This window comes from Adiantum capillus-veneris, chromosome 7, assembly GCF_014529385.1.
Source record: "Adiantum capillus-veneris isolate H3 chromosome 7, ASM1452938v2, whole genome shotgun sequence".
In the NCBI taxonomy this organism is placed as follows: Eukaryota; Viridiplantae; Streptophyta; class Polypodiopsida; order Polypodiales; family Pteridaceae; genus Adiantum; species Adiantum capillus-veneris.
Genome location: NC_140937.1, coordinates 59,207,642 through 59,232,147, shown reverse-complemented (window position 1 = coordinate 59,232,147; position 24,506 = coordinate 59,207,642). Strand labels below are relative to the sequence as shown.

At 44.1% G+C, this 24,506-nt stretch overlaps 1 protein-coding gene across 1 annotated transcript; it reads left to right on the top strand.

Annotated features, from left to right (window-relative positions):
* The first annotated feature begins 1,731 nt into the window (after positions 1-1,731).
* LOC147453928 (uncharacterized) lies at positions 1,732-10,290 on the top strand. The gene is made up of 4 exons (XM_086517225.1): positions 1,732-2,014; positions 8,662-8,690; positions 8,784-8,903; positions 9,799-10,290. Exons 1-4 carry the CDS (start codon positions 1,732-1,734, stop codon positions 10,000-10,002), a joined length of 636 nt encoding a protein of 211 aa, XP_086373351.1. The 3' UTR covers positions 10,003-10,290.
* The last annotated feature ends 14,216 nt before the right edge of the window (positions 10,291-24,506 follow it).

The following is a 24,506-nucleotide window of genomic DNA, read 5'->3' as shown; positions in this document are numbered from 1 at the left end:
TAGCTTTTATACCTTAGCCAAGGTTTTTGGGTGGTCAAAAGTAATAATCTGGAGTTCTACCATAGCTAGGAATTGACTAGTTGATACAATCTGGAAGCTTGTAGCCCCGGCTCATTAATTACAAAGTTTACCAAGAAAATAGGATTTACAATATTCCCGATTTATCAAAATAATAATTGTTCTACAAAGAGAACTCCAAAAAATGGTGTCCGCGTTAGCTTGCTGCTAACATTCCCCCCCTCCTTGCCTGTGTCGTCCCTTGACACAGCTTTATGGGCTGAAGTAGTCTTCGGGTTGACGGCGGGCGAGGCGGTCTCTCAATGCTTCCAGTGCGTTTTGGTATCATTAGGAGAAATATGAACCTTGCATGGGCCTTGTAAGGAATCCTAATTTTTAGGGATTAAAGCTAATGTTGTGTGGGGTTTAGGGGGCAAGGGCATTGAAGAAGGTAGTTTTGAGTAGGCTTTTCTAGCCTTTTTTTTAGACAAATGTAGGATGTGGACCTAAAAGGTTGCTTTCTCTCTCTAGCCTTTTTTAAAGTGAAGGAAGCATAGGGGTGTGTCCACATCAGCAATTCCGTGGGTCAAAAAGAGTCAAAATTTGACTTTTTTTAAAAATTTTCATTTTTATTTGTTTTTTACTTAAAACTCCCTCCCAACATATATACATATCCAACAATCATTTTTTGACCCATTTTTTAACCCACAAGCTTAGAAAGTCCATTTTTTCAAAAATCTTTTCCCCCAAAAAGTAATAAACATTTTGTTCTCTCATCCTCCTCCCTCCTCTCTCCCTCTCTGCCCCTACCTTCCTCCTCCTCCCCAATCTCTCCCTCCCCTCCCTCCCTCCGTCTCTCCTCCCATCCTGCTCGGCCTCTCTATCCTTCCCCCTCTATCTTTTCATCATTTGCTTCCTCACGCAACAGCTTCCATGGTGCTCACGGACATCACAAATGGTTTGCTTCCACCACCACGTACTCCGCACACCAAAAGCATACATATTCGCTTACCCACGGCATTTGCACCGAAGACCACTAGTGAAGGTGATCAAAGGTCATCACAGGAACGTCGCACCGCTTGTGAGACCAATGTTGACATTTGGGTGGATGGCCATTTGTACCCTTACGATCCTATAAGCCGCTTCCATCCACCGTTTAATAGCCTTTCCACATTTCTTCAATTTCTTGGGAGGGGAGAAGCAGGCTTGTTAGGCTATTGCAAGCGGCTGTGTATGGGTGCAGGTGCTTCTTTGCATATGTGGATGCACGAATGTCAAGCTCTTCACCTCAAGACGACGGCATTACAAGAGAGTGTTGCCTCTTCGGAGAGGGTAGTTAAAAGTCTTGAACAACAAATGCAAGAAAAGGAGTCCCACATCCAGAAGCTTACCAACACTATCACATACTTGAAAGAAACACCCCTTGGTGCAAGGGAACGCAAACGCCCGTAGTCATCCATTGAAACTCTTGCACATTCCGGAGGAGCACGCAAACGACGAGTTACAGCCACAAGGTGATTTGGTCTTTACTTGCATGCTGCATTCTTACTTCACACTATTTTCTAACATTTATGTTTATTTGTTGCTAGAAACTTCATCCAGGAGGCATGCGGTGGAACAAGCCAAGATAATCGAGTCAACCTTCTCACTAGTTGTCTCAATACCTAGGACGTTATTTCTATCTTACAATCACCTGGAGGTAAGCACATTAAGGATGCAGTCACCAAGGACCTTATGCGTAAATTAAGAAATGTGGTTAATGATGATGACGTTCAACAAGCTTGTGATGAGGCTGGAATCAGCACCAAAGCCTATCAGGCTATTTTTCAACTCCTAAAGGATGCCCTCAAAGAACATGGCATTGTGGAAAACCTATTTCCCGTTCCTCACAAGGTCAAGCTCGCAAAGAAGGCCACAAACGAAGATGTGTTCTCCCGCATTGGGACATACCTACACATTGAGGACACAATGCCAACTTCCCTTTATGCTTCGTGCGCAACAAAGACAAGGGAAAAAGGTAAGAAACAATCCATAAGACCTTCGAATAAGGGCAAGATCAAGAAAAAGGTGGAGTGAGATGTGGATACCTATGAAGATATGATATATATGGCCAAAGTGAAGAGCAAAAAGGTCAAGAATAAGTTGGAGTTGGGCTTGCTAAAGCCTACGGATTATGTGCCTGCTGCAGCAGTAGCAAAGTGTCCTATGGTTCAATCGAAGGCGGTGCCGGTTTTTTGAAGCGAAGAGTCTTTTGAGGTAAGACCGATGGTCAATTATGTTCCTTGGAGGTTTCCAATTTGTGATGTGCCTATGCCAATGGTGGACGAGCTTCTCAACAAGGATAAGCCCCTTGTAAAAAAGAACTAGTGTGTAGAAGAGGTAGCTAATGTCAAGATCCAAGAGCAACATGAAGAGGTAAAGCCTATTTTTTTGAAGCAAGTGTATGAAGAAGTAGCAGAGAGCAATCAAGTTGTATATGCCAAGGACTTGGAAGTGAATGAAGAAAGTGTGCTAAGCCAAAATGGATGGTCTAGATGCTGATACGAGTCAACATGTGGTGTTGATGGTGATGAACATACAAGATCACGTTTCTGGGAGAAAAGCAAGGAGGATAGAGTGGATGAGTCAACATCCTATTGTAAGGAGATAGTCTGATTGCTGGTAAGGGTAAAGCTACCTTGTTGGTGTCTGATAACATGGTGATAGCCAACGTGAAAGAAGAGTAGGTTGATGTGCCGAAGCTTGTCAAGGTGGATATGCTATCAGAGAGGGCATGCAGTGCCATGTTGATGACCATGCAGATGAAGGTAGTGATGGAAAATGCTATGGCAATATAGTTTGTTCAAAGCTGTGCGGAGAAGGATGAAGCTGGGTCTATGGATAGCCAAGCGGGTCTACCAAGTCAAAAAGAGGATGATGATGAAGAAAAAACCAAAGGAATTGGGCATTTTAGTGCTCATAATGTGTTAGATGCTGACCAAAGGGAGGAGCAGTTGTTGTTGGCTATGGAGTTTATGGATGATATCGGGGAAACACGTTCTGAGGATCATGTATGTTTTGAGGGTGAGTCTGATTGGGGATTTGATGATGCCAAGGTTTCCATGGATGAAGAGACACAGGTGCTTGTTGATAGAGCTTGGACCGGGATAGAAGAGATGCGAGGGTTAGCCCTTTCAAAGAAGATGTTTCTTGTGGATGAGCAATGGTCTACTACTAGGGTTATGCAAGCAAAGGCCGTTGTGGAGGAGTGTTTGGATCAACCACAATGCTCTTTTTAGGAGAGCCTCACTTTATATGGTTGGGAGAGAGGGTCAAGTATGTGTTCAAGTATGTCTGATGTGATTGTTGAGCAGGATGGTGCTCTATTTGAAGATGCTTGGATGCAGATGGAAGGAACCAGCACCAGGTTTTTGACCTAGGAGGAAACTATGTGATGCAAGGGGTGGGGCAACCCACTTGAGATTTTCTAGGCAAGAATAAAACTGTACACATGGTTTTGGTTTTCTCACAGTTTTTGCCAATTTGTGCAGTCTATAGGAGAATAAAGCAGTTTTGTGGTTGACCATGAGTGTTCAACAAGGGGGTTCGGCAATGATGGTACAACCAAAGCTCGTCGATTATCGAAGATGACACATGCAGGGATGTGTATGCTAGTAGGTGCATGGCAAGGGATTAAAGCAAGTGGAAGAGACAAGTAGGGCAGGCAGGAGGCAACTGATGTGCATATCTGATGAGGTTTGTCTTCAAAGTGGGATGGCAGGTGACGATGTTCAAAGTGTAGGTTTGGTGGTTAAACGTATAGTGCTTGAAGTGTTGAAGGGGCTGATCTAGACGGCTCATCAAATGGAGCTACAGGGTGGAAGATATGATCAGTTGTAGTTTTGACAGGGGCCAATTCTAAGCGAGCTTGGTTACCTTGATCAATGTGCCATCAGAGGGTTTTTGAAGCTTGATGGGGTTTGCAGGTGTAGTATGCACTGTATGGAGTTAGCACAAATCAACGGCTAGTCCATCGGGCTTACGATTGTGGAGTTATAGCATGCCAAGTTTTGGATCACTTGATGAGAGAGGAAATTTGATAGTTTTTTCCCGTTTTGGGGCACTTGGTTTGAAACCGTCGGGGGCAGTCAAAGTGCGGAGAGAGAAGGTGAAGTTGAAGATCGATATGCCAAGTTTGAGAAGGCTTTAATGGATAAAAAATTGGAGCCTTGAGCAATAGATGGCAGATGGTCAAGGTTGAAGCTAAAAGATGTTGGGGTATAGGCGTCTGTGCCTTGCCCGGCCGCCCAGAGTCTGGGCGCCCACTGACTTGTATACCTTATACATAGCATAAGTGTATAGGGGGCTGCTCACTCTTTGAGTCTCCCCACCCATATCTCTGCATCGTGTGTCTCCTTCTCTCTCTCACTCTCAGTCTGTGGTGCTCCCCGATCCCCTTCAATATTTTCAGCCATTGTTTCCTCTTTGCAGGTGTCCATGTATGGCTCAGTTGTAGGCTGATTTGGGACACATTTGTGACTTGTTTATGCAGCTGTTTAAGAGCTGAATTTTGGGGCTGTTTTGGGGCTGATTTGTAGCCATATCTTACAGCCATATTTGCAGACTTTTGTTGATGCGATTCGAGCCAGTTTAGGGCTGATTTGGTTGACATTTGCTACTCATTGTTGGTTGCTCTTTTGCGAGCATTATGGCTGATTTTTCATTTGACTTCCAACGTTATGGTCTGACACAGTTTGATGGTGCAGATTTTGTTGCTTGGAAGGAACATATGCTTGTTGCATTGGCGGATTTGGGGCAGGATAAACCCTTGCGTGGTTTATCGGCGAAGCCCAATTCTATGCGTGATGATGATTGGCAGGATCTTGATGAGTTAGCCATGTCTACGATTTGTTTGCATCTGGTTGAGTCTGTTTACTGGCAGGTCTCGAGGGAGACTACAACTCATGCTTTATGGCAGAGTTTACATGCTATGTACGCGACATCCATGTCTACAGGGGAGTCTAGTCCCACTTCTATGTCCATGGGAGAGATTGATCCCACACGCAAGTCTCGACGGCTTAGAGACTTGACATGTTGGCATTGTGGACATAGAGGGCACATTAGGCGTCGATGTTTCAGGCGTTTGAGACAACGGAGGCGACAGATTCGTGATGCAGATTTGGGCATGACAGATGCTAGTGAGATCAGTACAGTGGTTACTGAGTATGCTTGTGACGGCGATGTCACATTTACATCTAGCTTGTCTTCAGACGACCTTATGTCTACGGATTGCATATCGGATTGCACATTGTCTTCACATTGGTTACTAGATTCAGATGCTACTTTCCATGTCACGTCGCATCGTGAGTGGTTTAGCACGTTTTCTAGTGGGAGACTTGGTTGTGTGCACATGGCTGATAGTGTTATGTATGACATTGAGGATACAGGAGACGTATGTTTGTCCTTGCCCAGTGGTATGAGATTTACCCTGCATCATGTGCGTTATGTGCCAGATCTGAGACGGGATTTGATCTCAGTCAGACAGTTACGGGATAGTGGATGTCAGATTTCGCTACGAGAGCGAGATTTTGTGATGCATTTGGGTTCGCTAGTGATTGCGAGAGGTGCCAGGAGTGGTACAGGTTACCCATTGCATGTGGATCACGCGAGAGACGGTGTTGTCTCTGTGATCATGCAGCCAGGTAGAGAGCGAGAGAGCAGGCGAGTCTCTTTTGCTTGTGGATTGCAGGGTACTTTGCATGGAGTGCAGAGTAGTGAGCTCGTTGTGCACACAGTTGGGGCACGACTTGAGCAGTCACACAGAGAGGTGACAGAGTCAGACATGCATGCTTTGCTAGTGACTGAGCAAAGTAGAGAGTCAGTTGTGCGAGATACTTCTATGCAGGATAGAGAGGTAGAGCGGTCTTGCTCTAGTGAGTCACGACAGGAGGACGTTGTGCAAGAGTCTATGCATACGGAGTTAGAGCATGAGAGCTCTAGTGAGTCACAGCAGATTGAGTGGTCATGTTTGCAGTGGATGATTGCAGAGGAGGCTGAGATGTCAGCGATTATGCAGTCATTCCTTTCTATGCTCGACAATGAGCATGGGGATATAGTTGTGCAGGATATGTCTTCCAGCAGACACCTAGAGCAGCTGGTTTGCTCTGAGGTTGCACGACAAGTTGATGCGTCTTTTGCGGACAGTCAGGAGATGCATGTGGCTGACACGCCTTGTCAGTCAGAGATGCCTATTGCCAGTGATATGTATGTTGATGCATGCTCCGTAGAGCTAGCAAGACCCGCTAGCATTGCATCGGCATTCGGTGGTCTCATGTATGAGATGCTGATCTTGAGACCGGATATCGTAGCTGCAGTGGGAGCATTTGCAGTTGGGGTTGTCAGTCGTTTGTTGACTGATGATGGCATAGTGCACGAGGGAGATATGCAGGTATTGCGTACATACTTGCAGTACGTGTGCGGTACGTCTGGTGGTGTATGGACTTACACGGGAGCAGGACAGCCGGATGCACACGATCACAGCCAGCCAGTGGGCATCGGTTGAGAGCGGTTTTCTCTCGGCTTTTGTAGTCTTTAGACTAGGTTCTCTTGCTTAAAGGCACAGTCGCCTTTAAGTGGGAGGTTGTTGGGGTATAGGCGTCTGTGCCTTGCCCGGCCGCCCAGAGTCTGGGCGCCCACTGACTTGTATACCTTATACATAGCATAAGTGTATAGGGGGCTGCTCACTCTTTGAGTCTCCCCACCCATATCTCTGCATCGTGTGTCTCCTTCTCTCTCTCACTCTCAGTCTGTGGTGCTCCCCGATCCCCTTCAAAAGAATGTTTTTTTGTGGATATTTATGGAGATTTTGGAGGTGGTCACACCAAGACTTGCCACGTGTCATGCAAATTAGCTCACATGCACGTGCTTGGGCCAAGTAAGCAGGGTATATGAGTAGCGTGAGGCACCTCACATTGGCAAAAATGAGTTGAGAGAGGGGCCTTAGTGCTCCTTTGCTACGGTGGGCGCATTAGGTGCTACTGTGGTGGCACGCTGGGCAGATTTTGTTAGGGTTGGTGATCGGAGGTGATGGTGCAAGGCATCATGGTGTTAGCGACCCCCGATGACGGTTGTGCTCGGCAGGTTTGTTGATGTGGCAAGCCCAACAAAGGGGTGGTTCACGTGCCCATAGGGTCCCCAATATTTTTGATGAAAAGCCTAGGGAGCAACGATGGCACCGTCCTTGCCCCTTAGGGTGATTCATGTGAGGAAGGGGGGTGCTCACACCAAAGGGCGCCTAGAATTGGCTAAGGGATCCTTCACATGCAGAGGGGGAGAGATGGAAATGAAACAAGTTGAGGTGTCCAAGCCTTGCAAAGGATACTAAATGGAGCTAGCCACTTGTGTGTAATGTATGAAAATGCCAAAAAGGGCTCAAGTTGATTGCATGAGCCAGAGGGATTTTTTTTTTCTCTTTTGAAGCTTTAGGCCTCTCCTATAAGAGAAGATTCTCACCAATTGGAAAGGGCTTTTTTGCCATTTGGGTTTTGCCATTTTGGCAATTGGCTAGTGTGTGTTGCCGAGAGGAAGCGATTGTTGAGCTATGGAGCTTGTGCGGAGCCAGTAGGTCTTCTAGGTTTTGTTTGGAGCTCGCCAAGGAGTGTGCCAACTTGGAGCATGTTTTTGTATATGGAGTCATTCGCTGAGAAGTGAAGCCATCGTTTTTGTCATTTTGTGTTGCATTAGTAATTGCGCTAGTCTCAATCTATTTCTAGGTCTTTAATCTCCCGAGTTTTAAAAATTGCCGTCCAACATTTTTTCATAAAGATTGCCGAGAAGGACGAGAACTTGACAACAACCTCCTCCATGACCCTCATCTTCTTGATATCCTCTAAGACAAAAACCTCTGTGGGCTGCTCGGTGACTACCTAGAGGGTGGCTTTGGTAGAGGGTTTGCTCTCTCTTTTATTCCCTATGATGTTTTGAAGCCAATTTCGTGGCCTAACACTGATTCACACACAGTGGCAACACACCCAATTACATTAAAATTGAGAGGGTATTTGTCATATAGACCCCACTCATCACAACGGTATCATCAAACTTGTGCAACGGTGAATGGGGGATGGTGCCGTGAATGATTCGAGAGGGGGGGAGAGGGCTTGGACGTCGGGCCCGGAAGCGAAACAATGGCTGCCACTGTGTATTTTAAGTGAGAAAGGTGGACGTGGTGGGAGCCGATCATCCCCACACACAGACATCCCCCGGTCCCGGTCCCGCGTGGCCCTTTTCGCTAGGCGAGATTGCTTGCTTCTACGAGACAAGGCGTGCAGAGAGAGAGAGAGAGAGAGAGAGAGAGCCATGAACGTGCGCAGCCGCAGCTTGGAGGTAGTGGTAGGTGGACGTTGTGCAACCCGCGTGAGCAAGGCAGACAGCGCAGTTATATATGCGTGAACTCGAAGGTGATGAGGAACTGGTGTGTTGCAAAACACGTAAACTGCTTATGATTGTGCCCACCCAGCTACGCCATTAACTGCAAGTCGCCCTCATCTCTCTTCCTACGCGCCTTAGTACCTCTCTCTCTCTCTCTCTCTCTCTCTCTCTCTCCCTCCAGTGGCGCGAATGAGCAATGCATTACTGGGCCAGTATCGTCGTCTTCATTGCATTAATCTTCCCTGCACTGCAATTCAGAGGTGGAGAATGCGTGGCGGCATTTCCTAGTAAGCAGAACGCTGTTGTGGTTGTGGGGGAGAGAGAGAGAGAGTTTGTTGTAATATGTGATTTATATTGGCTTGCTTATTGCTATTAAATAGGTGGCGGAAGAGTGGAACGCATTTTGCTCACGAGGTGGATATTGTTGGCTGATTGAAGGGATGGAGGAGGATGCACGCTTGGAAGCTGCTCGTGCAGCTGCGTTCCAAAGATCAGACCTGGTAGGTAGCGCTATGGCCATCTCTCTCTCTCTCTCTCTCCCCCCAACACACACACACACAAACACGAAGAAAAGGAGTCTTTTGCCAGTGTTTTTCATACAATGCAAAACATCATCAGTTTCTGCGAGGGAGGCACCGCATACCTAGCTAGGTACGATTGGGGACAAGGGACCACAGGGACCGGGTGCGGTGGTCCCCTGTCCCCAATCGTACCTAGCTAGGTATGCGGTGCCTCTCGAGCAGAAGCTCATGATGTTGAGTTAAGTCACAATGTGGGACTTATTCTGAGAATTTGTCCAAAACTTCTTGTGACACACACACAGTCTTGTAATACGTCTTGAGTTCAAAACTCGTGAGGCCCCCCCCCCTTCTCTCTCTCTCTCTCTCTCTCTCTCTCTTTTGTATGTTGTTGTTGTTTGGGATTGGGGGGGATGTCACATCGATTTACATCCACAGTGTTCATGCCATCTGCACGACAAGGTCACCACTCTGCTATTCTAATCCCCTAGGGTTACACCTTTTAAAATCTTGCTTTTGTGTAAACTTGTGATTGTGATTTGCTTAAAAGTGTACTATTATTACTACTAGTTTTGAGTGTCTCTAAGCCCCCGAAAACTTCAAATATTGACTTTTCTTAATTTGAATGTTCAAATTAAAAATCAAATTTGGTACTACTCAATTCATATTTTCATAGGAATATATATGATGTTATTTTCACATTTCAAACATGATGAGATTTGTAAAATTTCCCCCTAAGTTAATGATTTTTTCTTGAGTGCCTCCTTCTCTCCTTCTCTCTCTCTCTCTCTCTCTCTCTCTCTCTCACACACACACACACACACACACACACACACTTAGGGTCTTGCATTCAAAACCCACATTACACATTTTGTAGGGTTGCAAGGCCGGCCTAGCGCAACAGGATTGGAAGAGGCAAGAAAAGGAGATGAAGAGGAGAAGGAGGGAGTTGCATAGCGTGCCAAAGGGGCCCAACCCCATCAGTAATGACCTACCAACTAGTGGCTTCTACAAGACTTTCCGATCACCCCCTTCACCACATCATCCCCCTCGACGTCCCGGACCTGCTCGACACCACTAATTTTTACTCTACTATGCTTAGAGCTCATTCTCACAGAGAGTGTTGAAGCATGACAATCAATAGTGGGACCTCAAAATGCACCAAAAAAGGCAGATTATCATGGATTTGAGCACTTTGTACTTTATTAACCATTGCAATGTACATCAAAAGAGCACATTGTGAGCACTTTGCACTTATCAAACTCCCTTATGTGGATCATTCATTTGAAACACACGAAAAATCTGTCAAAACTTTTACCACAACTTTGACAAAAAAAAAAAAGTCGCAAATGCTCTTGTTCCTTAAGTCTTTTGGAATTGTCTTCAAACAGTACAGAGTGGAAATATGATTATCCGTAAGGTTTCCAATCAAACCTTTTCCAAGAAGTTTTTTTGGAGTATAGATAATTATCTCTTTTGAAGAATGGAAAATTATATTTTCTAGTATGTAAAATTATCTCGGCTATGATACCGTTCGATCTTAATTATCAAGATCTAAATTTGGCCATTTTAGTTTAATATTATTGGAATATCAAGCGGCGTTGTGCTCACATTTTAAAATTATGCCATGTTACAAGCAGGATAGACATCAAAATAATATTAAAATTTTAGTTTAATATTATTGGAATATCAAGAGGCGTTGTGCTCACATTTTAAAATTTTGTCATGTACTTACAAAGCTCTTTCCCTTTATAGGCGGTGTTTTGTAAATAGGCTTTAAGTTTTTAAAAGTGGCTAATTCAAAAACTAGCCACAAGTCTTTAATCTTGAAATTTATTTTTTCTTGTAAACCTTTTGCTTGAGAGATTTTAATTGTGTAGTGCAAGTCTGTTCTTAAAATTATTTATTTTGGATATTCTTACACCTTTTACTTGATAAATTCTAGCTGTGTAGTGCAAGGCTTGACTCAGTGTTTTATGAGTCTATTGATATCCCTTGTGTGCAATTTGGATTTGATTTCAAGCAACTTTCTCATTTTGTTTGTGTATTTTTCACAAGTTTGTTTGCTTAGATGGTTTCAATTTTATATTAATGTCCAAATTGGTCAAAATTTAACCTACAACACGTAAACATGTACAAGCAGAATGTGAGACCAACTCTCAAATTTGGCTTGTATCATAAGGCTCAACCTGTTGTTCCTAAAATGTATAGCACCTTAAACAACTGCTAAATAATAGGATTAGTCAACTCTGGCTATAGTCCATAACTATGCCAATACTAGACACATGAGTGACAGAGCCCTCTCTGAGATGCACAACTAGAAACCAACACATCACTTGCTCATTCATAATTATAAAAAATGACTAGTTACAATATTTAGACCTTGGCCATACTAGGGTTAAGCCCTCAATTATGTATTACAATGGTGCTCAAGGAAACCATGCACTCACACACCCACATCCACTGTTCCGGTAGTATTGGCTTCCTTTTATCCTTACTCATAATACTCATTGTACTTTTGAATCTTGATTCTAATTGCTCGACGCAATTGTTTGTTGCCCTTTTTGGATTATCATCGCTAACATTTTCCTCTGTTTTTTTGAATTAGCTCCTCAAACCGCGGCTGAAATGGGTGGGGGACCCCAGTACTTGAGCCAAAAGCTCATGAATTTTCTGGTGACTGATCTTCATCACTCTCAGATGCTGGCATGAGATTTAGCTCTTCCCATCTGGGCCCCAACTCTCCCCTAGAGTTCTGGCCCTATTCTTCTTGGCAATCATGTCCTGATTTTCGTGGTGTGTGGCTATGATCCTCATGAGATCTTGTTCATGATAAGGGTGGAGGTCCTTTTTTACTTGCTTGTCATAAGGTTCCCCTCTTTCAATTTCCATAATTTCTAGAAGCCCCATCGTCTGAGAACAATGTTGAAGGGATTTGTCTATGTTTGGGGCCCTGAACCTTTGAAACAAGTGAAGCCTCTAGCACTTGGATCTCCCTTCTTCTGTGTATTCTATCACTATCGGATCAAATCTTATCCATGCTCTTGCCATGTGAGTGCACTAGAAAGCCGTTGCTAACCAAGTTTCAAAGCCTAGACAATTGGTTCTCTAGCGGAAATTTATGTGATTAAATGTGATATTGTAGCACAATATTGCACAATTTGACCAATTTGTTTTGATGATGGGCCCATTCTATGAAGATATCTTTGAATGTGTCCCCCTCTGGGTTTTCTTGAAGCATCTGCTTTATGACCTTGTGGTTTTCCTCCATTTGCTCACCCCATTCATTAGATTTCTTCACCAGCACCACAAATTCTTCAGCATCTGTTAGCTTCGTTATCCCTGGGTATATCATTGTATAGAACCTAGGTAGAGCTTCAACTGACAGTGCCATGGCACACAATAGTGTGTTTATCCATGAGTTTTCCTATAGAAGTTTCCATGAAGTACACCTCCTCCCTCGCCAATTGATACCAATGCTTTAGCAACTTGATGACTTTGACTAGGCACTCCTCCTAGACACTTGCATCATTCCTTTCTGGTGAAATCTCCAAGTTCTATATTTCTTGTTAGTAAGCTTGCCCTCTTCAGTTGAGCTTTCCATTGGATTTTCTTGATAGCTTGTTTACAATCTTCCATACATGTATACTTGGGCCTATCGTCCAAGGGTAATTCCAGGTCCACTGTCAAGCTCTCTAGACCAAAGGTGGTCCACTTGGATCCTAGGCCCATTTCCTTTGTTGGAATTATTTTGGGTGTTCTTTTTAATACTTGAATACATGAGGGGAGGGGTGTAATTAGCATTTGGATTTTTCATGGGGTCATTGCCCTAGCCACTTCTTGAAGAAACCTTTGACCATGTGTTTCGATTTTGTTAACTAGTTTCTCCTCATATTTTATCCCTTCCTTGGTCAATTTGTTGAGCTTGGAATCCCTTCTCAATTGTTTTAGCTCCTTGTGTTCCTTTTGTTGGGGTATAGGCGCATGTGCCTTGCCCGGCCGCCCAGAGTCTGGGCGCCCACTGACTTGTATACCTTATACATATCACAAGTGTATAGGGGGTTGCTCACTCTGATTGAGTCTCCCACCCATATTTGTGTGTCGTGTGTCACCTTCTCTCTCTCACTCTCCGTCTGTGGTGCTCCCCGATCCCCTTCAATTGGTATCAAAGTGACAAGTGTGAGAGCGTAGATGGACAACTTTGCGATGAACTCGTCGGCTATGGCGGAGAGGTCACAGATTTGAGCAAAGAAATAGAGGAGGCTTGTGGGCAGTCATACAGAGGCTTGAAAGAGAGCTCTCAGGAGCTTCCTAGTGCTCACTTCTCGGCAAGCTTTGCAACGGTTACATCGGCGACGGATTGGAGCTTGGAGCTTCCATAGACATGGAAGCATTGTGAGATTGATGCATTCAGCTCACGCATCGAGGTGGCAAGTGAGTTTGAGCCTTTCTATGAGCTCAAAGAAGCACAGAAGAAAGTCGTTCAGTTTTTAACAGTTTGACAGCAGTCCACTGTTTTGCTCATAACTTGAGCTACAAAGCTCCGATTCCAAATCTTTTTTGTTCAAATGGAGCTGGCTTCAAGCTCTACGACTTTGTAGAAGGAATTGTTTTCTGATTCACAGTGCAGGTGGGTATGAAATTAAAAACACAGAGACTGTTTTTCAGAACAGTTTTGGGCTCTGTTGTTTTCTTTGTTGCAGACAGCTTACCCGTGCACACTGCAAGTATTAGGCACATCTGAGGAGGTTTGACAGGCACTATTTGAAAGTGTTACAAGATCTGGTTTGACTCATAGGTACAGGTTGAGTCTAGTACTCCCACAGGTGTTGCCAGTTGTAGTTGAGTGGTTCTTCTGCAGTGTTGTGGCTTGCATACATGGTCTTTGAGCGGGTAATGCTCTATGTATGCTTATGTGGTGAGCAGTAGATCTTGTGAGCAAGTGCAGAGGTTGGTTGTGGATGATATGTATGGTCATCTGTGGTACTCTTTGTGAGCATTTGTTGGACACAGGTTTGCAGAGCTTATGCATGTATGTTGAGTGTAGTTTGATGCGCATTGATTGCTCATTGTATTGAGCTTGCAGGACACTGGTTATTTTATGTTGATAGCCATTGTGCGTCGAAACTCTCGCGAAATTTTCCCAGGAGTTTTATGCGCATCATTTATGCGATCTAGGTAGAGATTGCGGGTTGCACACTCAACATTTGCGTGCGGTGTTCTCTACAGGTGGGAGATTTGTGCATGTGTATGCATCGATACCGCACAGTGTGGGCTTGGTGATTAGCTCACGGTTTGACAGGCGTACAGTTATCTTGGCACACTCACAAGAGTGAATATTGTGATGTATGCTTGTGTGGCTACGAGCTAGGTAGCCGGATTCGAGCACTAATGGCTTGAGTTTTTTCAATAGGTTTCAGCTAAGGTTTACAAGTTTACAGGCAGGTTTGAGGGCTTATTTGGGCGCTGGATTTTCAGCCATCATTTCCTCTTTGCAGGTGTCCATGTATGGCTCAGTTGTAGGCTGATCTGATTCACGTTTGTGACTTGTTTATGCAGCTGTTTAAGAGCTGGATTTTGGGACTGATTTGCAGCCATATTTTACAGCCATACAGGATCTTGGTTTACTCTACAGGAGCCTCGTACACTTGGCATTTGGGATTTGCATCATTGCCATTTATGGAGCACAGTGTGGTTACACTACTGCGAGAGATTTTATGCGTGGATTCGCATGAGCATTGTAGGTGCTGCTGAGCTCTTTTTCGGAGAGCATTTTTTCGTTGTTTGCAGGTTGCTTCTTTTGGATTAGTTGAGTGCATTTCATTGCTATCGTACCTAGAGTAGAGTTACAGCTCTTGGTTATTTTTGACATTCACGTGTAGTAGTCAATATGTGTGAGACTTTCGAGTCTAGGACAATGACTCATGAGAGACGGCGTTCTCGTTCGTGTCGACACTTGAGATGTTGGCATTGTGGTCACACAAGGCACATTAGATGCCGATGATTTCGTCGTATGAGATAGCACAGGAGATAGGATAGTCTCAAGGATGCAGTAGATGCTATAGGCTCCGTCGACTTGACAGCTGCAAGATCAGATACAGTGTCTGATACAATGTCTGAGTACCCTAGTGATAGTGAGGTCACATTTGCTTCCTGTATTACTCCTGATCAGATACAGTGTCTGCGTACCCTAGTGATATAGCTGCAGGATCAGATACAATGTCTGAGTACCCTAGTGATAGTGAAGTCACATTTTCTTCCTGTATTACTCCTGATTTTTTGACGTCTGAGGATAGTGCACTTCTTTTGCAGTGGGTGCTAGACAGGGACGCTACTTTTCATGTCACTCCGTATCGTGATTGGTTCAGTAGCTATTCTAGAAGAGTGCATGGTAGTGTGCGATTGGAAGATGGGTCACTGTATGAGATTGTTGCTTCAGGAGATGTGAGACTGTCATTACCGAGCGGTGCATCGTACGTGCTCAGAGATGTGCGTCATGTGCCAGATTTGACGATGAGTTTGATCTCCATTGGTCAACTCAGGGATAGTGGATGTCCGGTATCGCTACTTGAGCGATCTTTTGCGTTGCATTTGGGTTCTAGTGATTGCGAGAGGTGCTAGAGTTGGCACATGGTACCCATTGTACATAGTATTGGTGCGAGATGGTCGAGTCTCAATCTTGTTACAACCATGCAGAGAGCGAGAGACCCGGACAATCTCTTTTGCTCATGGGTTGCAGGGTGCTTTGCATGGAGTGTAGAGTAGTGAGCTCGTTGTACACACAGTTGGGGCACGACTTGAGCAGTCACACATAGAGGTGACAGAGTCAGACATGCATGCTTTGCTAGTGACTGAGCAAAGCAAAGAGTCAGTTGTGCGAGATACTTCTATGCAGGATAGACGGGTAGAGCGGTCTTGCTCTAGTGAGTCACGACAGGAGGACGTTGCGCAAGAGTCTATGCATAAGGAGTTAGAGCATGAGAGCTCTAGCGAGTCATAGCAGATTGAGTGGTCATGTTTGCAGTGGATGATTTCCGAGGAGGCTGAGATGTCAGCGATTATGCAGTCATTCCTTTCTATGCTCGATAGTGAGCATGGGGATATAGTTGTGCAGGATATGTCTTCCAGCAGACACCTAGAGCAGCTAGTTTGCTCTGAGGTTGCATGACAGGTTCATGCGTCTTTTGCGGATAGTCACGAGATGAATGTGGCTGACACGACTTGTCAGTCAGAGATGCCTATTGCTAGGGATATATAGGTTGATGCATGCTCCGTAGAGCTAGTAGGGCCCGCTAGCATTGCATCGGCATTCGGTGGTCTCATGTATGAGATGCTGATCTTGAGACCGGATATCGTAGCTGCAGTTGGAGCATTTGTAGTTGGGGTTGTCAGTCATTTGTTGACTAATGATGGCATAGTGCATGAGGGAGATATGGAGGTATTGCGTACATACTTGCAGTACGTGTGCGGTACGTCTGGTGGTGTATGGACTTACATGGGATCAGGACAGCTGGGTGCACACGATCACAGCCAGCCAGTGGGCATCGGTTGAGAGTGATCTTCTCTCGCCTTTTGTAGTCTTTAGAATAGCTTCCCTTGCTTAAAGGCACAGTCGCCTTTAAGTGGGAGGTTGTTGGGGTATAGGCACATGTGCCTTGCCTGGACGCCTAGAGTCTGGGCGCCCACTGACTTGTATACCTTATACATAGCATAAGTGTATAGGGGGCTGCTCACTCTGATTGAGTCTCCCCACCCATATCTGTGTGTCGTGTGTCTCCTTCTCTCTCTCTCACTCTCCGTCTGTGGTGCTCCCTCATCCCCTTCACCTTTGTCAGCCTATTGAGTAATTTGATGATGAAAGGTTTCTTTTCATACCAAGCATCAACTTGATTTCTCTTTATCTTCTCTTCATCACTTGTCCCTTTTTGTTCTCTCTCATTTTGTTTTATGGTGTCTTCCTTTGTTTTTCCTTATCTGGTTTCTCCTCTAACTCAATTTGCCCATTATTTTATTGCTTGTTTATCCTTTCTTGTGATTCTCCTTCCTTGTCTTTATCCTCCTCATCCTCAACCTCATCCTCATCTTCATTGTTTTGTTGGTTGGTCACCTGCTTCATTTCCTTCTTAGTGAGCTGCTACAATACCTCTTGACTATGCTATTTGATCAATTCCATATAATTTTGCATGAGGCTTTGTAGTTGATCACTATTCACCTACATCCTTTACTCTGGGTGTACCTTCATTTTTTTTAATATCCTTAAAAGTACCACCAAGTTGAAGTAGCCTTGGCAGTCCTTGGCCCTTGTGGTTTTGTTTTGAGCTGTTTTCTTCTACTGATTTATCTTCTTCTGAGCATGTGTGAGTTGTTTCTTCAATTTCTTTTTGGTATTGGATTATTTCATTTTCTTTGCCTCCCAATTTTGGTCATGGCCTATTTCCTTTTCTTTTCCTCGCAATTTTTCCTCTCTTGTTGCTGGCCTTTTAATTTTTCCTCCAGATCCCTCACCTATTCTTCTAACTATTTTTTTTTCCATGCTAGCTCCTCCTTTTCCCCATTAATTCTAGAACTAGATGACCCCTAAATAGCTTCCTTGAACATATGCTATGCTTGGGGGTCGTAGTGTTTATGGCCACCATCACTGATCAAAGTTGTGCCTCCATGTCCACACTCTGGTTGACTTCTTCCTCTTTCAAGGTCATTTTACTAGCATTCTATTCAGTGATATTATGCTCTAAAGATCATCTAGTGCCTTGGTTCTAAGATACACTTGTGGCTTCTGCATTTTTGTCATAATACTCTTTTGAAAGTTTGCATTAAGCTCATTTCATCATTCCTCTCTATTGTTTTCCCCTTCCGTTGGGCTTTCTTTACTTGTGTGCCTGAGGTGCTTTTTGCATTTGAAGGTACCAATGGTTTGGTTATCAAAGGCCTTAAGAGCTCTTAAAGAATTTCTTATGGAGATCTTTGTGATTGGCATGATTTGTTGGATTTGAGATTCTATAGCAACACCAAGGGACCTTTCTAGAGGCTAGTCTAAGATGATTTAGTACCTCCATGACTTGCTCCTTATTCTGCTATCTTTGCCCCAATCTTTGACTTATTGGCTTAGAATTTGAGATTTCTCCTTTGGAGACATCTTTGTGATTTGTGGGCCTCTTTTTTTATACCTCTCCCTTCTTGGTATGATTGTACTTTCCATATGGGAGCACATGTGTTCAATTTCTATCCCTTTTCCTTGATGGCTATCATTTGTGTAGTTATGGCCTTCTTCAGTAGTCTATTTGAGTCAAATTCACCCCCATTGAACACCCTGGCTACTTGCATGAAGACTTGTTCTAAGAGGTATTTTTCATCCTTCTTGAAACACACCACCTATTCCACATTTCATTAATTTGACATTCTCCTTTAGGTGTTGTGTGGTGGGGGACCCCTGGGCAGCTCCCTTCTTTCTTTTGGCCACATCTTCTCTATTTATATAAAGTGTTGAGCCTCCATGTCTGGTGTCCACGCTTGGCCTACTGTCTATGTTGGAAGGCCCAATTATTGATTTAAAGATTCTTTGGTGGATCTCACAATGATGCCTTTGATTATTGTCAGTGTGCATTTTTTTCATAGTTCTACACTGCTTTGTTGCTATTGTCTCGTCTACCTGATTGTACACCACCTTCTATAAGCACTGCTGCTTTGAACTCTGCTTGCTCCTCTGAGGTTTAGAGCTTTTCAAGGCGAGGTGATTCACTGAGCACTACAACTTTGAACAACACATTATGGAAAGTAGTATAACTTGGAAGAGTTGAAGAGGAAGGTGTGTAATGCTTATAATAGCGTTGAAGCTTTATGTGAGTAGCAACATTCTTAGATTGCACCATAGGTACTGCAAATTGAAAGATAATGTTCGAAAATCAATAGACAATGCTGGCTAAAACAAAGACCATAGCACTGGAGATTTTGCAGCTTTTGGAGGTAGCGGTATACACAAGAAGCCAATGCTAGCAAATTTGCAATGCTACAAGGAGCAAGAAAAGGGGGAAGATCAAGTGATGGTCTGTGTGTGTGTGCATACACACACACACACACACACACACACACTTTGAAAGTGCAACGGTGCTAAGCTCAACTCATGATGCTTAACACCTATGGATTGATTGTGTATTAGCGGGGTCATACCCCTAAAAATGCCACTTCTAGAGGCATAATCAGTGTTGCAACTAAGCAATAAATCTTCTTCACAAATAAAAGATTAAATTACAGAAAAAACAAGTGTAACTTGAATTGTACTAACCTTGTTGGCTCTCCAAGAGCGGTTGTTGTCACTTGAAGTTGGCTCATAGATGTATATGATAATAAATGGAGAGATATTGGATATACCCAATTGGCTATCGTGGCTTGGGTGCTACCTACCTCTAAGACAAAATCAGATAGACATTGTGCTATGTTTCTCGAAGTCTGTATGCTGACAGCAAAGTCCAGACTTTGGAAACTTCTGTGCAAGATGCCTTGAAGGCCTTGCTTTGCATAAGTTCATCAAAAAGATGAGACAGAATGTAGCTTGAGTGCTCATAGCTAGCAGGTGCTCCTAGTGACACACATATGTCCAAGCAAAAAATGAGTTGACCTTGTGGAGATGTTGCAAGAAAATCGGCCTTGCCAAGCGTACATCTTATTGAGAATCCTTAGCTTGCCCAATCTTGAAATAGATAGCACCGAAAGTTTAGCTATCAAATTTCATCTTACTACCAATCTCTACTTGAACAAAGCAATGTTTGCTTGTCAAGTTGGCATTGTAGAGAATTTTTGGAAAAGTGAACAAGTTTAAAATTTTAACTTAACCGTAACATACTTAGCAATTTTTATGACCACCATCCTCGACATCGAAAGTCAAAACATCTGGTGGCATGATTGCTCTTTTAATGTACTTCACGTTGTGAGCGGGATAAAAACACACACAGCGCCTCTATAACGACCCGACACACACTCTTGGGAAGATACACACACACACTATGGGGCACCACTCGGCTTAGACAACACACCTGGCCGAGACAGGGAACACACCTCTGGAGTGAGAGGAGAGAGACTATCCACTTGCCCACTCCACACAGACACACACATACGCACACACACCCAAAAATTCAGCTCAAAAGAGGAGAATTTATGATTTTAGATACAAATGAGCTTGGGCCAACACCAATGGGGCAAACAGCTCACACAATATGGGTAAAAGATACCAGATACAATCACAAACTGGAGCAGAAACTTCGCTCATAGGAGAAACTTACACAGAAAAACAGCAGGAAAAGAGTGAGGAATTTGGCAAAATGGACAGCGCCATCGCGTCCGGAACGGCCCAAAACCCCAGTCTACAATGTCAAAGAGCTCAAATCCGACCTCGGATGAGCAGTTTACGGCCAAAATAAGCTCCAAAATGAGCAAAAACACACCTGCGGCTGTTCCTCCTCTCTTCTCCACGTTTTTTTCTGGTCTTCTCTCTATTTTTTCAGTTCCCACACTTAGCTTTTTTAGTTTGGCACCCTTGGCCTTTTAGATGACCTCAAACGGACCCCGAACAGGCCAAAAACTGACCTCGCAGTGCATAGTTGTCACCTTTTTGCATCATTCGCACACCTGGCACTCAGCTTTTTTCCAATAATGCATCTCGCCACCACGTGAAGTGGCCCCAAAAAGTGGTCCTAATGATGACCTTTCTGCATAACTCTCACAAGAAAACACCCACGTTGTGTCCGTCCTCATCCGCGTGCAAATATTGACCTCGTTCGCCCTCCTGACGCCACTAGATGCCATCTGACGCACCTGCTTGCCTCATGTCGTCGGCCCGCGGATAGCTTCCTCGAGAAGTTTTAAGCGCTACCAACTCCTCATTATTGTAGAAAAAACACACTGGTACTGGTAATAGTGAAAATCGATGCACTATGTACATGTTGTCCTACCTGTACACATGTGGGCCCCACGTAACCACCTGGCTAAAGAAAATGGGCAATCCTTTATTCGATGCACCATGCATGTGTATGTACATATGCGCAATCCCTTGCTCCAAAAAACTCCTGACATAATTTGCCCATCCCCTAGCCTGCTAGATCATTCATGATCAGCAGAAGCAAAGAGCGATATGAGACTCGCCGCATCACATGTCTCCTCATCCTTCACCAACATTGCTTGCTCCACCATCAGTTCATCTTGCTCCACCATCATCAATCTAGCATGATACAATTTAAGACGCAATCCATTTACCCTTGACTTATGTAGAACACCATCCAGGTTAGCCAGCTGATATGTGCCATTTGGAAAACACTCTACTACCTTGAAAGGGCCTTCCCACTTAATTTGAAACTTCTTTTGGAAGGTGATGTCCAGCTTACTGTTGTAGCGCAAAACCAAGTCATGTTTCTTGATACCCTTACTTTTGAACTTTTCATTTATCTTTGCCAAAGCCTTATCCTGCATCTGCCCATAATGCTCCAATGCGCTCATCCTATCCAACTGGACCTCTTGTAACTACAAGAGCCTCTCTTTGAATGCATCACTAGGCGGCCCAAGCAACTTCTCTAACATCTTGACCACAGGCAACTCTACCTCCATAGGCAATAGTGCTTCCTTTCCATACACCAAATGAAATGGAGTAAACCCTGTACCTGTCTTCACCGAAGTACGGTAAGCCCATAATGCACTAGGCAATTCCAAATCCCAATTCTTTCCTTGGTGCTCTGTCACTTTCGAAAGAATCTGTACCAACTCACCATTGAATCTTTCATTCAAGCCATTACACTGCGGGTAATAAGGAGTGGTATGCTGGTGCCTAATCTTCATCTTTGCACATAAAAAATCTAGCAGTTTAGCTCTAAAGCCAGGCCCCTTATCTGAAAGTAACTCCAGTGGCACCCCAAACTTGCAACATATTTCATCATACACAAATTTTGCCACATCCTTTGCAGTGATCTGTTTTAGTGCTATAGCCTCTGCCCATCTAGAGAGATAGTCCACTGCCGTCAAAATATAGCTTTTGCCCCTGCTTGTGATAGGTAACGGGCCTATTGCATCAATTCCCCACTTTTCAAACACATCAAACGCCATAATGGTTTTTCGTAGCTCTGGCTTCAACACTCTCTTCCCAAATGCTTGACACCTATTGCAAGACCTACACCAATGGTGAACATCCTTGTGCAAACTAGGCCATACATACCCCTCTTGCAAAATCTTATGCAAGGTGATCTTTAGAGCAAAATGGCCACCACATGCGCCTTCGTGATTCTCTTCCAACACTCTGTAAAGCTCCTCCCGCCAAGGTACACGTCTCAACACGAGATCAGCCCCTTTCATGTATAAGACATCACCAATCAATTTGTACCTGTATGCTCTACGCACAAAGCCATACTTCTTAGACTTCTGAATCTCCTTTGGAATGATTCCTGTTAGCAAAAACTCCTCTTCTTGAGCCAAACTTTCCCGGCCATGATAAAGAGGTAAAGTGGTCCTCAACACAAATAGCTCCCCAATCATGCCTTGAGCTGCTTCATGTGCCTCTCCATTTAGAGCACGTTCAATGTGTCTGATACTCCATGCTTCAAACTTTTTTAACAGGCCTTTAATTCTGAAGCACATTTCCTTCAATGAGGTGTTCTTGCTCTTCCACACACCCAACACTTGCTTCACCACTAACAAGGCATCACCTTTTATGCTCAACCTTCGAACCCCATGCTTCAAACAAATGTGTAATCCGGCTTCCAATGTAGCATATTCAGCCTCATTGTTACTATGCGCATCCAATTTGAACCCTCTCTTGCATACTAGCTTCCCCTTTGGATCATAAAGTGCTATACCCCCTGAAGCTGCATCATGGCTCTTTCTGTATGAACCATCAAAGAACAACACATGTGCATTGCTGATCTGTGGCACTTCTTCAACTACCTTTCTCACCACCTCTTCCTTAACAATAAGGGGATTCTCCTTGTAGGTCAACAAATCAGCTAGGGTAGCCCTTGTACTATCTTCCACTAGAAAAGAGAACTCAAACTCTTGCAGCTCAATTACCCATTTCTTCACCACATTTGACATGTTAATACCATTAATTAACTGTGGCAAAAAGGCATAACTCGTCAAGAAAACAAAAGGCCGTGGTAGCAAGTAATGACGAAATCGTCGACAAGCAAATATTACACTGGCCATCACTAGCTCTACTTCCGATAACTTTCTCTCCGCTACCAACTTCACTCGGCTTGCACAATACACTGGCCTCATATAATGGCTGCCCTTCCCCTTTTGCAATAGCATGGCTCCAATGGCATCATCCCCTACTGATGGATTTACATAAAAAACTTTCTCCCAATCAGGAGCCTGCATGGCTGACAACCCCCCTAACACCTCTTTTACCTCTTGAAACACTTCTTCACACTTGTCATCCCATTGCAATGGATCATGCTTTGCCACTTGCTGTAATGGATAAAGAAGCTGCGAAGACAATGGAATAAACCGTGCCATGTACTTCACTTTGTGTATAAAGGTTGCCAATTGCTTCGTACTCATAGGTGATGGAAGAAGAATAATAGACTTAACCTTATCTGGATCAGCCTCAATGCCATTTTCTGACACCATATGGCCCAATAACTTCACCCTTGGCTGTGCTAGATGACATTTCTTTGGATTTAGGTGTCCTCCACATTCATCATATCGAGCCAATACCATCTGCAACTTCTCATGATGCTCAGCCCTACTGCTATAGACACAGAAGTCGTCCATAAAAGCCTTAACACAACTACCAATGAATGGTTCCAACACCCAATTTGCTCTTTCTTGATAGAAAGATGGTCCATTTGACAACCCAAATGGCAATACTGTGTAGCAATAGCAGCCCCATGGCGTAATAAAAGTTGTCTTTGTGCGGTCTTTAAGAGCAATCTTCAATTGAAAATAGCCTGAAAAACCATCACACACACTGTACCTCTCATAACCTGCCACTGAATCCAAGATCTGATCGATGAATGGAAGAGGATATGGGTTCTTCTTAGTGGCTGCATTTAAGGGTTTAAAATCTACACAAATCCTCCACTTCCCATCCTTCTTTGGACTGACTACTACTGGACTCACCCATTCTGTGGTCTCCACAGGGACTATGAACCCTGCCTTCAATAACTTGTCCACCTCTACCCGCAAGGCTTCCATTTGCTCTTGACCCATCCTTCTTAGCCTTTGCCGCACTGGCTTAGCACCTTCTTTCAGCTCTATATGCATCTCTTCACCCTTGAACCCTCTGATCTCTTCATATGAAGTAATGAACAAATCAGGAAAACTAGCCAGCATATGCAAATATATATCCTTCTCCATAGCTGAGAGGTCTCCACTGATCATTTGTGTCATCAATTCCTGCTTCTTTGACAACTCAACCTTGGTTTGCATCAGCCCTTCAATCACTTCATAAGGCCCTTCACTTTCATCTTCAACCTCATTCGCAAATGCGACTAAACCACACTCCTGGATTTCTTTATCCATCAAAAGAAATGCAACATCAGCATCCTCATCACTGCTGGTAGTGCTATCACTATCCTCATCTGTCACCGTGGAAGAGTCTTCATCACT